The sequence below is a fragment of the Amblyomma americanum genome, chromosome 2 (assembly GCF_052857255.1).
Source record: "Amblyomma americanum isolate KBUSLIRL-KWMA chromosome 2, ASM5285725v1, whole genome shotgun sequence".
Lineage (NCBI taxonomy): Eukaryota > Metazoa > Arthropoda > Arachnida > Ixodida > Ixodidae > Amblyomma > Amblyomma americanum.
This window is the reverse complement of record NC_135498.1, coordinates 102,355,285-102,368,425: the sequence shown is the minus strand read 5'-3', so window position 1 is coordinate 102,368,425 and position 13,141 is coordinate 102,355,285. Positions and strand designations below refer to the sequence as shown.

At 43.3% G+C, this 13,141-nt stretch overlaps 1 protein-coding gene across 3 annotated transcripts in view; it reads right to left on the bottom strand.

Annotated features, from left to right (window-relative positions):
- LOC144118887 (uncharacterized) overlaps window positions 1-12,439 on the bottom strand; it is a 36,816-nt gene extending 24,377 nt beyond the window's left edge. Inside the window, exons 1-4 of one of the 3 annotated variants that reach the window (XM_077651671.1) lie at window positions 12,298-12,439; window positions 4,291-4,320; window positions 1,775-1,816; window positions 334-402 (exon numbers count right to left, since the gene is read on the bottom strand). In XM_077651671.1, the coding sequence (XP_077507797.1) occupies window positions 334-402; window positions 1,775-1,816; window positions 4,291-4,320; window positions 12,298-12,340 (184 nt within the window). In that variant the 5' untranslated portion in view covers window positions 12,341-12,439. Of the gene's footprint in view, window positions 1-333; window positions 403-1,774; window positions 1,817-3,639; window positions 3,671-4,290; window positions 9,936-12,297 lie in introns of those variants that run through there. The other 2 variants (XM_077651672.1, XM_077651673.1) reach the window with 2 other exon arrangements.
- Between the last annotated feature and the right edge of the window lie 702 nt (window positions 12,440-13,141).

Genomic DNA, 13,141 nt, shown 5'->3' with positions numbered 1-13,141 from the left:
AACTAAACACTGGCTCTTATTTTCAGAATCATTCGTCAAAACAGTCATTTTGTGGAAGCTTCTTGGAGGTCTTTGGCGTTCCCTCTGAGTCACTGGTTATGAAGATACAAAAGCCTCAATTTTACAACTACAATTTTACAATTTTACAAATACCTGCCTAATTCCCATCAAAATTTTTTCCTAGTAAAAGTATTTATAGTGCATCTATAGTTATTAAGAACTCTATCCTGGCATTAAATGCAGCTTCAACGTTTCATATCTACTGCCAGGAGTAATGCGTTTCCAGTTATTATATTGGGGGAGATAATATGTATCAGTATGAAAAGCACTTACTGCGTGTAGTCGACGTCGATGCAACGGTTGTTGTATCGTTCAGTGTTGTCGGTTCTGTTGACTCGTGTTCTGTAAGTGAGCAACGCGTGGACAGGCAAGGTAGTAGCGATATAACAGTCCCTACAACAGGATACGCTAAAGGAGGTGTTCAGGGCAATAAAAAGATTTTCCAGTGCACTGACTAGAATAACAAAGAACTGAAAGCGATACCCTAGGTGAGTCTTGCATCGAAGTCCACAAACAACTACCTTCTCCAGCACTCGTACTGTTTGATCTATGACAGCATCGACGAAGCAATAGAAGCGGGACAAGAAGGCATGCAAAAACGCGTCCGACTGAAAGGAACCTACAGCCCCCAAATTTTTCTCCGCCAGCTATCAGCTTTGTCTAGGATGTTTGAAAAATGTATTCATTGGTAGTAATGCAAACATCAGGTGCTGAAGTACACAACGCTCTATATCTGGCAACAGTGTACAAACAGTCTGAAAGCCCCGCTCCGATTGGTCGGCCTTCACGGCCCTGCGACCAATAGTAGCGGAGATTTCAGGCTGTTTTCAGATTGAGAGCGAACCGTAATCCAGCCCAAGATGTTCTCTTTCTCCACTAAATTTAGTGCATTTGCTTTCCTATCCAAGGACAAATACGAGTGGATGGTGCAATTTTAGCTTTTTTTTTTCATTCAGAAATTACTTTTTGTAAAATACATTATGCTAGTTGATGTAGATTGCTGGTCACTGGCCAAAGTCAAAAGATGAAAAGACGTTTCGGGAGCACTACGGCTCCCTTGTTCACTATGAAGCAATCGGCGCACGGATTCGTCCTTTTGTAGCACCCAGTAGCGTTTTTAATGATTTAGCATAGATAGGATGTAGAGTTCCGTCGTTCCTGTTTGATGTGTTAGACGATGTCTGTATGATTCCTGACCAGACGTTATGCCGTCAAACCCTCGACTACACATTATGCTAGTATTGTGAATCATGTAGTAGACTGGTATCTTCAAAAATAATCTCAGATGCGCCGTAAGCAAAGCGCTTCTCCTCTAAAGTAGTCGGGTGACGCCTGCACACAAGGAGAAAAAATTAGTTGCCGAGGATTCGAGCGTCACTGTTCTTTTGACGCGTAACAGTTCCGTAAATTTTGCACCGTTTGAACCAATGCAGTAGTTAAAAAATATCAATTGAATTGATAGAAGGAATATGTGGCAGAAAAAAAGCTTCTTTGCTCTTGGCAAATGGCAACGATAATATTTCGTTTTGCAAAGGGAACCCTGCGCCACTACTCCCTAAACTCCCAGCAGACGTTACCAGAGGCCCGCTGTGCCACGCATGCAGCTAAATTAACTACTTCCACTGCCCTCTGCTGGACGCCTCATGATGCTTTGGGCTGAATAACCAAAAAAACTTCTAGATTTCTTCCACCCTTTTACGGTTTTTACACTTACCTTCAACAGAATGCGCCAAGGTAGTGCATTCGGTAGTGGATTCTGCAATTGCAAATTATACACAAGGTCACGAATTAACTGGGAAAAGATGGCAAAAGATAAATGATGCATCCTAGACGAGCTACTCAGCAGGGACCGCAGTCAATAAACTGCGCACTGCGATAGCTGTGTAAGTTGTGGTTGCATTTTCTCTGTTACGAAGTAGGGAATGTGTTCTTAGAGACTGTGCCTTGGCGTGTTAGCAAAGAACACGTGCTTGGATTTGGCGCGCTGAAGCAAGCTCACAATGATTTTCAGTTTATGAAACCTTGCGCATATCACATCAGTGCGCCACTGGTATAACTAGCAGGTTGCACAACAAAATAAGGTGGCTGCGCTTAGTTATCCCAGTACTCTTTTACTCGTCTTTTGTACTCTTGTACTCATCTTTTTCGGTGTTACCAGCAGTAATGAAAATTTGACGACTACATCGCTATGATTTCGTTTACCTCACCTATAGCCCCACATATCATGGAGGTCATAATGTAAATCCGACTGTTGTATTCACATCAGGTCTACGCAAGTTAATCGTTTATGTTTATGAATTCCTTCTGAGTGGATGGAAAGGAAGTAAACAGTTTTCTAGCACACTCCCATATAGGTCATTATATGCTGCCTAATATGGCAGGTCCTCTCAGATCATGACCACAATTTACCAATATCCCTTAAGAGAAAAGTATACAACTTTTCATCTTACCGCTACTTATCTATGGAGCAGAAACGTGGAGGCTAACGAAAACGGTTCAGGTTAAAGGATTATAGACACCCGATTCTCATGGCACATTTTCTTCTATACAGCGAGGCATAAGACACTGCTATGCATGAATCATCATGCGGTATTTGCCTACGACCACTAAATAATTTATATACGAACTTTTCTGTCATGCTATTTCGGTTTCGGTTTCAACATTCGAACGGCTGCCGTGACGTAAAAGTGTGGTTGTACGTCACGTGAGGCATGGAAAAACTGGAATATAATCGCTGCTTCGTCGTTTTAATTCACTACAGTGCTGAAGCCAGCCTTCCTCAAAAGCTGGAATGATAACGAATGTAGACGCACCGCTTATATGCTAGTTTTCCTTGCTTCAGGTGACCTATGACCTCTCTTTGACATCACAGTCACCGTTCGGGTGTTGAAACCGAAACAGCACGAGAAAGAAATTCGATTATACAGTATTTAGCCCTTGTAGGAGAATACCGCAATCAGTGTATATAATCCCTTACGCATCATTACGAGGAAGAAAACACGCACCCACAAGTTAGGTGTCTATACTCACTTAAGTTAAGGAAAACGAAGCGAACTAAGGGAAGAAAACTGATAGGTGCAACGCAAAGAACTGGGCTTGGGCAGGGCATGCAATGCGAAGCCTAGCTAACTGCTGGTCCTTAAGAGTAACGGAGTGGATTCTAAGAGAAGGCAAACGTAGCAGGGGGAGGCAGAAAGTTAGGTCGGTGGATGAGAATAGGAAGTTTGCAGGGATGCGGTGGGCGCAGCTGGAAAAGGACAGGTTTAATTGGAGAGACATGGGAGAGGCTTTAGCCCTGCAGTGTGCATAGCCAGGCTCATGACGATGAGGATGATGTTGTGCGAGTCCAGGTGGAGTTTGTTCAATAAATATATAATGAATGCTTTATGCTGGCAACGTAGGCATAATCGAGCCTTTAAGCATAGTAACTTCACGTATTTTGCTATGTAACGATACTTTTCAAATTGAAACCAAAAGTCTAGAGGTTAGCTATTAGCGGAGGTTCAAGCCTCGGTTGAAATCTTTACAACTGTGAGAACTGAGCATATTTTCAAGTGGAAATCTGTTTGCATTACTCACCGAAAGTATTTGGCATTTTTAGTGATGGAAATCTACTCCAGGAGCTTGGGAAGCACGTCCTGCCGGTATTAAGGATTGCGCTTGATGACCGCGTGCTCCGTTTTTACACGCGTTTAAAGCATAATGCGTGTTTATAGTGTGGTGCATTTCTGTGGTTGCAGCGAAGTGCTGTTCCGCCTTATTTCTGCTGCCCGCATTTGTAACACATTTGCCCTTGCACCAAGCGCCACTATCAAATGAAATGTGGTAGGTTTCCATCTTGAAATGTGCGGCTCCGACACCATTATGCGCTACAAAGAAAGCATAGCGTGGTATCTATAGAAGAAGATGTACCAACACGCCCCAAATTTGATATTCCCTCATGAAGACAATTAGGCGCACAGTGTGTAAGTAGAGAGAAAAGAAAAAATCGTGAAGTATACAGCCACGCGGACAGTGACTGGTACATGTAGGTATTCTTAAAATGTGAATGATGCTGAGCTTCGGAAACAGCTCTTGCGCAGTTTCCAATAACTGGAGCATCGTCGCCGTTTTTTCTTGCTGCTTAGCCTTGAATAATATGTGCCGGTGGTGGTGGTGCTTGATTGTTTGTATTAGCTTAGTTGCAAAGTGTCAAAACACCCCGAGAAAAGCACATTTCGTCCTGCTCACCATCCAATGAGGCAAGGACCAGCGGGGCCGCTGTAAGAAATAAGAATATACAGTACATAAAATAAATGCACAGGCCGACACACGTTTCTTTTTAATTTCTAAATTTACAGCTGACTGCACAGGACACCAGGAAAGGCAAAAATTGGTTAGCTTATGTTCAAAAATGCAAGATTGACACCTGGAAAACAACACTGGCAACCGCACTACGTGCCCAGGCACGATCAGAGAATGAGGTGCTTTGACTCTCCTGCCTTTTCTTGCATATCGAGAGCTTTTTTTTTTCGATTCACTGAGTAATGCCTCAAGGAAGAAAAGAAAATAATCTTTATTTTGTGTTTTTTTTGTGCGTTACAAAAATCAGCCGAGAACTAGCCAGGAACGAACCGATTTACTGAATCACTCATAGTCGGTCTTCACTGGTGGTATGACCCGTATGCGTCACTCACTGGAATTACTAGTATCACAAGCGCTGCAGTGCGACATGGTTTCATTTGCCACTACTACGACATCATTTTTTGGTTCGTTAAGCTCGTGACTTTCTTCTTTTGCAGCGATGATAGCCGAAGGAAGAAGCATATTTTGTAGAGAAATTCACTCAATGGGTCGTGTTGTGAACTGGCGAAGCAATAACAAAATACCCGCAATCTGAAGAACAAACTTACAGTTATGCATTTTATGCACGGGACACGCTCGCGGCGCCGGTTAAGTGGTCGCGCAGTGTAGAAACTCCTTTATCATACCGGAGTCGCATTAAACTGGTTCTAAGCCGCACATCCGCGCCCTCTTTTTCTTCAAACGCCTTGCTCGCAGTGGCGCCAGACATTTTGACTACAAAGCGCTGGCTACTACGAACGTATTGACCACAAACATCGCATGCAATTACTGTTTGTTAGTAAGCACACAGCGTGCAAACATATACCGCGAATTTGCGTCCCTGGGCTTTGAAGGGTTAATTTGTTGTTCCCTTCGCACGCTGCTAAACACTAATCGCCTTCATACTGCCACTTAGGTATGCTTTTAACTATTTTTTTTACCCCTTCAAGCGCATGCCGGAATCTGCCCTCTCAGTTAAGTACCTTGTCTGAACTTTTTACAATAATTATCCGTGTGAGCTCGGAATATGCCACGCTACTATATATGTGCATAAGTAATATGCACGCCGTCGGCTGTATTTCTTGGTTTTTGTCAGTAGAAATCACCGATCACCTACAATGTTCTGTTACATTCCACTGGCGCATTGTAAAAATAAAGGAAATGAAACAGTCGCGTATTATAAATGATCACGTTCTGGCAATCTTTCGCTGCTTTATCAATAGCACCGACTGGCGATCTGCTTTAGGAGAAAACAAAAACGCGAACAAGGCTTATGATGCGTGTTTCAATAAACTTATGCGGTGCTACGATGGGGCCTTCCCAGTAAAGATGCACGAACGGCGCACTAAAGAAATAAGACCATGCATCAGTAAGCTATTTCGAAGATGATAAATACAAATAATAAGATGTACCATGCCACTGAATGTCTTGACGTGACAGAGTTTACCGACATTAAGAAATATATAAATGGAGTTCGATGGTTAAAAAATTGAAAGCCTTGTAGCATGAGCAGGGATTTTAAAAAATAAGGAGCAAACAAAAGATATGAATCGAGGATAGAAATCTAACCAAGCAACACGAAATCGCGTTTTTCCCGCTGTGCGGCTACAATCACCATAAATAACAACTTTGTTTTTTGCTCAGAATGCACCGACCATTACATAAAACCAAGAAATAATCCTCTTAATATTTGCGCTGATCTTCGGAATTCGATCATATTAACTCTTGCGACACCTTTCCATGTTAAACGCATATTTGATATGTTAAAAAAGTAACGTAACTGTTGCCTACGGTGGCATTTCATGTAGACCGATCAAATATGCCGCTGCACTAATACCCATTCATTTCGCACATATCATCACTTGTATGTTGACTTGCTTGTTTCCAGACTGTTTAAAGATAGCGCGCGCCCATCCATATTTTTAGGGAGGAGATAGCTACGCTTTAACTACCGACCAATTTCAGTCCTGCCGATCCTGTACAAACTTTTTGAAAATGCAGATAACGTCAGGATAGAGAGGTTTTTTGATATTATCATATATTCAGTGTCATGCAGTACGGATTTCAAAAGGAATCCCCAAAATCAGCCTTGCTCAACATAAATAATGAGATAAGAAATTTAGAACAAAGGCAACAGACGCTTGGACTACTTCTAGACCTTGGGAAATCATTAGATTTTGTAAGCCGTGATGTTCTCCTAGTAAAAATTATGTAGGTGTCCTATCCGAGGATCCCATTAGAATTATTAAAAAGCTGTCTGTCGAACCGCTATCAACATCTTAGTGACAATAAATATTCATCTTCACTTCCACCAGTAACAAAAGCCATTCCGCATGGTCAGTTCTCGGGCTTTTGCTGTTCATAACATGTGAAAATGATTTATGCTATATTCATAACGCCCCAAAACTTATTATGTATGCAGATTCCACCAACGTATTTTTCTCAAGCAGTTCACTCCCAGAAATCCAACACGCTGTGAATAGCTGTTCGCTCAACCTATTTTCTTGATAGAACATAAAGAAATTGCAGTTGAGCATTGAGAAAATAAAATACATCTGTCGGAAATCTGTTGTAGAAATTGTTTTTAATGTTACAGGAATAGTTAAAGCTCAAAACTTTTTACGTGTATGGTTTGAAGAAAACCAATCCTGGAATTCATTTGTCAACAGCCTCGTAGCTGACGTTAGTAATATAAATTGCGGTCTATTTGAGATTTTTTTTTTAAACAGCGCGGGAAACGGCGACTTCAAGGGTGCGGGGACCCATTAGATTCTAACCGCTCCACGAATTTAGATGATCATTGCGGAGAGTGCAAATCATGTTTTCCTGCCTTGTACTATAGTGAATTATTGTATAAACACCCCGATCAATTGACCAGAGAAATCGTAGAAGCCTACAAGATGAAAAAGAAATCAAGGTTGTGCGTCAGCAAACCATCTCCCTGCTCCTGCATGACAGTGAGGTTGCCTATCTTGACCCAACATAGTGCACGTGCCTTGTGGTTTTAATGTGTGTTTGTTGCCTGTTCGCTTATATTTGCATGTTTGCTCTGATTAAGCTTTAGTCGAGAGTCAGCGCTTGTCCTGTGTTTTCCACCCTTGAAGTCCCCGTTTTCCGCGCAGTAATTTTTCAAATATGCATCACCAACTCGCCCGCCTTGCTATCGTATTTTTGAGATTTGTCCACTTATTCCCCACTGCGTGCGAAATGACTTTTATTACTCGCTGTTCTGTTCCAAACATTTCTACTTTTATTTACTCTCGGGCAACAAAACAAGTCAAAATTACAGCAAATTGATTACGCCACAGAAGAAAGCGTTAAGAATATTTGAACAATATCAGAGTCCATCATAAGGATTGCGAACAAGGCCGCTTTTCCTGAAAAGCCAAACGTTAAAAAGCAATCAAATTTAATATTTAAAACTGATTCACTACACAAAAATTTAATATTTAAAACTGATTCAATACAGAAAAATGTCACGCTCTAAATGCAAAATGATTTAGTAAAACTACTCCATACACACTTCGTAAAGAAACTTTACGACCACACAAAATAAGAAAAAATTTGGGCGACACAATACCGAATACCAAATACCAAGCCTTCTAAATCGAATTCACAAACTCACCCTCCACAGCGCAAATATCTCCCTGAACACACTTACAGATCTGTTGATTGGAAGCAGCATAGATTTCACATAATTTGGCATGCTTGTGTCTTTAATTTGTATTTTCCGGCAGTAAACTTTCGTTTTTGGATCTTCGTTTTGTACAGTATTTTAGTATCGTATTTTATTGCATTGAAATTATTTACGCAAGTGTATGTATGTCATATGTATAAAGGGGCAGGAGTTATCGTCAGGCATTTTGCATTTTGCACTTGCTCCTGTTTCTGTATCAGAAAGAAAAAAACTAAATCAAATCAAACTTACCGTATTAATTGTCGACGGCATGGGGAAATCAGAGGTTGCTAAAGCATTCCTAGTGAAATAATCTATCCAGCAGTTCATAATCTTACTTTCAAAATTTGCTGAATGAAACCGAAATGTTTCACCATAGACATGGCAAAAAAATATTGTTTACTTTAGTTGTAATATTTAGTCTCGAGGGAATTTTCTTCTCACTTTATGAACTTCTGTCTAGTCATTGCGAAACTGAATTTCGTAGAGAGTTTCACCGATTTACATAAATAAAATTTACTACTCTTAAGACTACTTGCGTGCTTCGAATGTGAAGGCATTGTTTTATTCTTATTTACTTTATATAACTTGTTTCTTCACTTCATTTCTAATGACACACCTAATCATTAGCCTATGACCGTAAGGAAACGCACATACTATGTTCACCTTTGTTCGCCAAGAAGCAACACGGTTTTGGGGCGTACGGGTTTCCTGCTCGCCTCGCAATCTGAAAGTTCTAGGTATCAATTTCCCGCACCTTCGGAATAAATTTGGTTTTGTAGCCAAAGCTACATTGGCCACGAACTCGCAGTTGCGCGGTGCTCGCATTCCCACCGTGGTCGCACTGCACCACGTGAGCAAACGCGTGACTGGTCGCGTGACCAACCGCGTGACGAACCACGTGACAACTAGCCAGATAACAAGAATAATCTGGACTTGCAATCCAGATTAATCAAGTCTAACTAAGCTATCCTTTAGCTTTCGCTACGTATATCCTGGCATAACCGAGCTAAGCAACTGCCAATTTTTCCCTGACACCACGCTGACGTCATCAGAGATATTTGGGACCACTGCTGCTGGTCAATGTCGACGCCGGGTTTCATAGCCAATGAGTCATAAATGCTTTCGCACTGAAAAGGGAGTTACTTTGAAGACTCCTTTAATGAGAAATTCTCCGTCATTATTGACGGCACGCTTTTTGCAACATGTATCCCGTCATATCATTTGTGGGCGAGACATTAGCTATGTGTTATATCATTTGTGGGCGAGACATTAGCTATGTGACCTAACCCGCCGCGGTGGCTCAGGGGTTAAGGCGCTCGGCTACTGATCCCGAGTTCCCGGGTTCGAACCCGACCGCGGCGGCTGCGTTTTTATAGAGGAAAAACGCTAAGGCGCCCGTGTTTTGTGCGATGTCAGTGCACGTTAAAGATCCGAAATTATTCCGGAGCCCTCCACTACGGCACCTCTTTCTTCCTTTCTCCTTTCACTCTCTCCTTTATTCCTTCCCTTACGGCGCGGTTCAGGTGTCCAACGATATATGAGATAGATACTGCGCCATTTCCTTCCCCCAAAAAACCAATTATATATATTATATATGTTACCTAAAACATGTATGGCGTAGTGATTTCTATTTCTAAGCTGTACTGTTGGCGAATATCTGGGGTAAAGGTTTGGTTGCCAAGTTGTTAAAGGGGCTCTGAAACGCCTTCCGAGGAAAGCACATTGTCACTTAATCACTGCACTGTGTTGCCATGAAAACGAGAGCGAAATAATACTCTCCTACACGCAGCAGACGACCCACAATCATGCGTCAAAGTTGGCGAGCCCTTCCCGGCGACTTTTTCATGCTCGCACCCTCCTCCGTCCCCCGCATCTGCGTTGACAAGGTGAGAGGTGGCCATTGTTTAGATTCTTTCGACGTCAGGCAGCAATCTTGGCCGCGGCCAATAAGCCGCTTATCTCCGGCAGGTCGGGAAGCTTCGCTCCCAGAGAGGAAGTCGGCGAAGGAGCGCCTATCTTCCAGCGTGCAAAAAGTGACGAGAGGAGAGGGAAAGGCGCGAAGACGCTGAAATTCAAATTTTAACTGCTGATAACTCAGCTTCTACAAAGCGCATTTAAAAAGTCCTTGCTGGGCACTATTCGTGAAGCGGCGTGCTTCAATATCCCAGGCGTGCCGCAACTTTATTAGAACCCCCTTCATAGAGCCCCTTTAAGTACGATCAAATAATGAAAAAAAGGTGCTGGGGGAAGGGAGATGCACTCCTTAGATATATGTTATTGCAAGTTTCATGGCTGCAAGATGTAAATAATGTATTCGATAGGATACAACCTGCCGCTCACGATTGTAAAAAAAGATGTATGAGGCACGCCGCAATACTTTTGGGTGAGTTAGTCTCCTCACAAGATAATGCCGTTCCGGTTAGCAGTACACACAAGGAACTTGTAATCTTTTTTCAGCGACAGTTGTTAAGCGCTTGTTCTTGGGTTTCACGTCGTCGTCGATAATAATAGTAGTAGTAGTGGTAGTAGTAGTAGTATTAGTAGTAGTAGTGATACCAGTAGTAGTAAGGTCTACTCATTGGGCGTAATCGCTGGGTGCGTTACCACGGAAACCACTCAGACGGTGGTACCGTGGAAAGAGACGGGTATGCCGTCAATGGAGGAATGCGTAACCGGTCGGTCGTTACCACTGGAAGAACTTGGAGGATTGCTACCATGGAACGAGGAGGGCATCGCAAAAGCGGAGGAAGCCCCACCCACAGAATGTTCACCGTGGAAGGAGAAGGGTATGGCGAGGTCGCATAAAGGCGCAACAGGTGGGTGGTTGCTACGGGAACCAGCCAGTGGATGGTTACCCCGGAAGAAGGAGGGGGTTACCATGGAAGGAAGAGTACATGGCAAGAGGTGAAGAAGGCGTGGCCAGAGGGTGGCTACTGCGGGATTACTCCGGGTAGTGGTGAGCGTGGAAGAAGGGGATACTGGAAGTTGAGCAGAGGAATACCCAACAGGAGGATGGCGACCGTGGCATGAGGGTGTGGCCAGGGTGCATGAAGGCGCAGCCGGAAAGTAACTATCCAAGGATGCAGATGAGGGTTATTGTGGAAGGAGAACTGTATAGGGAGGGCGTGGGAAGGCGCAACTGGAAGGTGGTCCCCACGGGAACCGTCCCGAAGGTAGTTAGTTGCCTTAAGAGGAGGACGGAATGGAGAGAACATAGGAAAGCTTAACCAGAGGGCAGTTACAATAGAAGGAGGAAGTAATGGCGAGATACTAAAGTGAAAGCGGAGGGTGATTGCTACCGGAACCATCCTGAGGGTAATTACAATGGAAGGTGGAGGGTTACCGTGAAATAGGACGCTATTGCGAAAGCGTACGAATGCACAGCCGGTAAGTGGCTACTACAGAAACCATCCAAAAGATGGCTACCATTGAAGTTGGAGGGAGGGTATAGCCAAAACGGAGGAATGTAGCATGGTCCATCTGCGGAAGCTGCTGAGAAACGTGCAGCCCAAGGAAAAGGTCATCAGTGGCGCCGCATGCCTATAGAGCAACTTATTGGAAAGGAGAGATAGTCGAAGTGCGCGTATGTGGGCAAAACTAAAAAAATGTGTTGTAGAACTATACAGATAAGTAGTTATTCTCATATTCTCTACCTCAACACGTAAAATATAAATACTTTAACAGCTGTTGCTGAATCCCTCGTTACGCAGTGGTAAGCGTCCTGGCCATTTTTTAAAGGTTTAGTTCACCTGAATATAAGGACCCTACTGAAACTGACTGCGATGTCTTTCCGGTGCAGTGAGTGTTTCTGTGAACGGCCTACTTGATTTCCAGGTGAGTATGAACCGCAGCGCCACAGGCCATCCCAGCCATACTAGCAATTGTTTTTCGTGTGTTAGTGCATTATATGTTAGGGCTTCCTTTCGTGCTTGAGCCACTAAAATACACTGAACCCTTAATTGCCGGAAATTCAGTACGAGTTGAGCTTCTATATCTTTTGGACGAAAGTTGTCATCATTTTTTTGTTTTTACTCACTAAACAGGCTACAAAGCCAAATCGGTGCACTGCCAATACACTGCACAATCTGGCACCTCTGCTGTAGTAAGGGTGAAGTTTTACAGCACCATCAGCCGCAGACCGCGCACTGGTGTCGTAGCTCGCCGTCACATTTCACTCAGGACCTCCTAACTACATGGGATGTGTCGTAAAGAGAAAATATCGCAAATTTACTTACTGCAAAGCAAGACAAGAGAGGTGACAGTTTTTCCTGCGTCCATCGTGCTAAAACACGAATGAATTTTTGTCACCGCGCAGTCAAATAAGCAAACATAACAAGTGCCATACAGATGGCTCTAGATTTTGTGGAAGCAAAATAAAGAAAAGATGCTTATAATGACAGCTGGAATGATCAAATGTCGCTGTCCTGCCGCTTTACTTAAAGATTTCATAAAGAACTCTCCTTGAAGGCTCTAATCGCAAGTGGCGTTTCATTTCGCCGCGGAAAATGACAGCGGAAAAGGAGCGGTAACAAATCTTGTTTATCGTTGCAAAAAATCGAACTAAACGCCAGTGTTGCCAAAAGGCCAAGAATTAAACATCCATCTTAAAGGGGCTCTGAAACACTTTCCGACGAGAGGACGTCAACGCGATTAATCACTGCATTGTGTTGTCATGAACACCTGAGCCAAATAATACACTTGTACATGCAGCAGAGGACCCACAACCACGAGCGAAAGTTGACGAGCCCTTCCCGATGACATTTTCCTGCTCGCACCCTCCTCCATCATTCGCATCCACGTATACATGTTGAGATACGGTTATTGGTTAGATTCATTCAGACGTCAGGCATCTACCATGGCCACGACCAATAAGCCGCGTAGCTCTGGCGGGTCAGGAAGATCTTCCCCGGAGGTGGGGCCGGCGGAGGATTGCCGACCTTCCAACGCGCAAAAAGTGGCGAGATGATAGGGAAAGGCGCGAATACGCTGAAATTAAAATTTCGACTAGAGATAACTTTGTTTCTACAAATCGCATAAAAAAATTCTTCCTGCCCAATATTAGTGGAGCGGAGCGCTTTA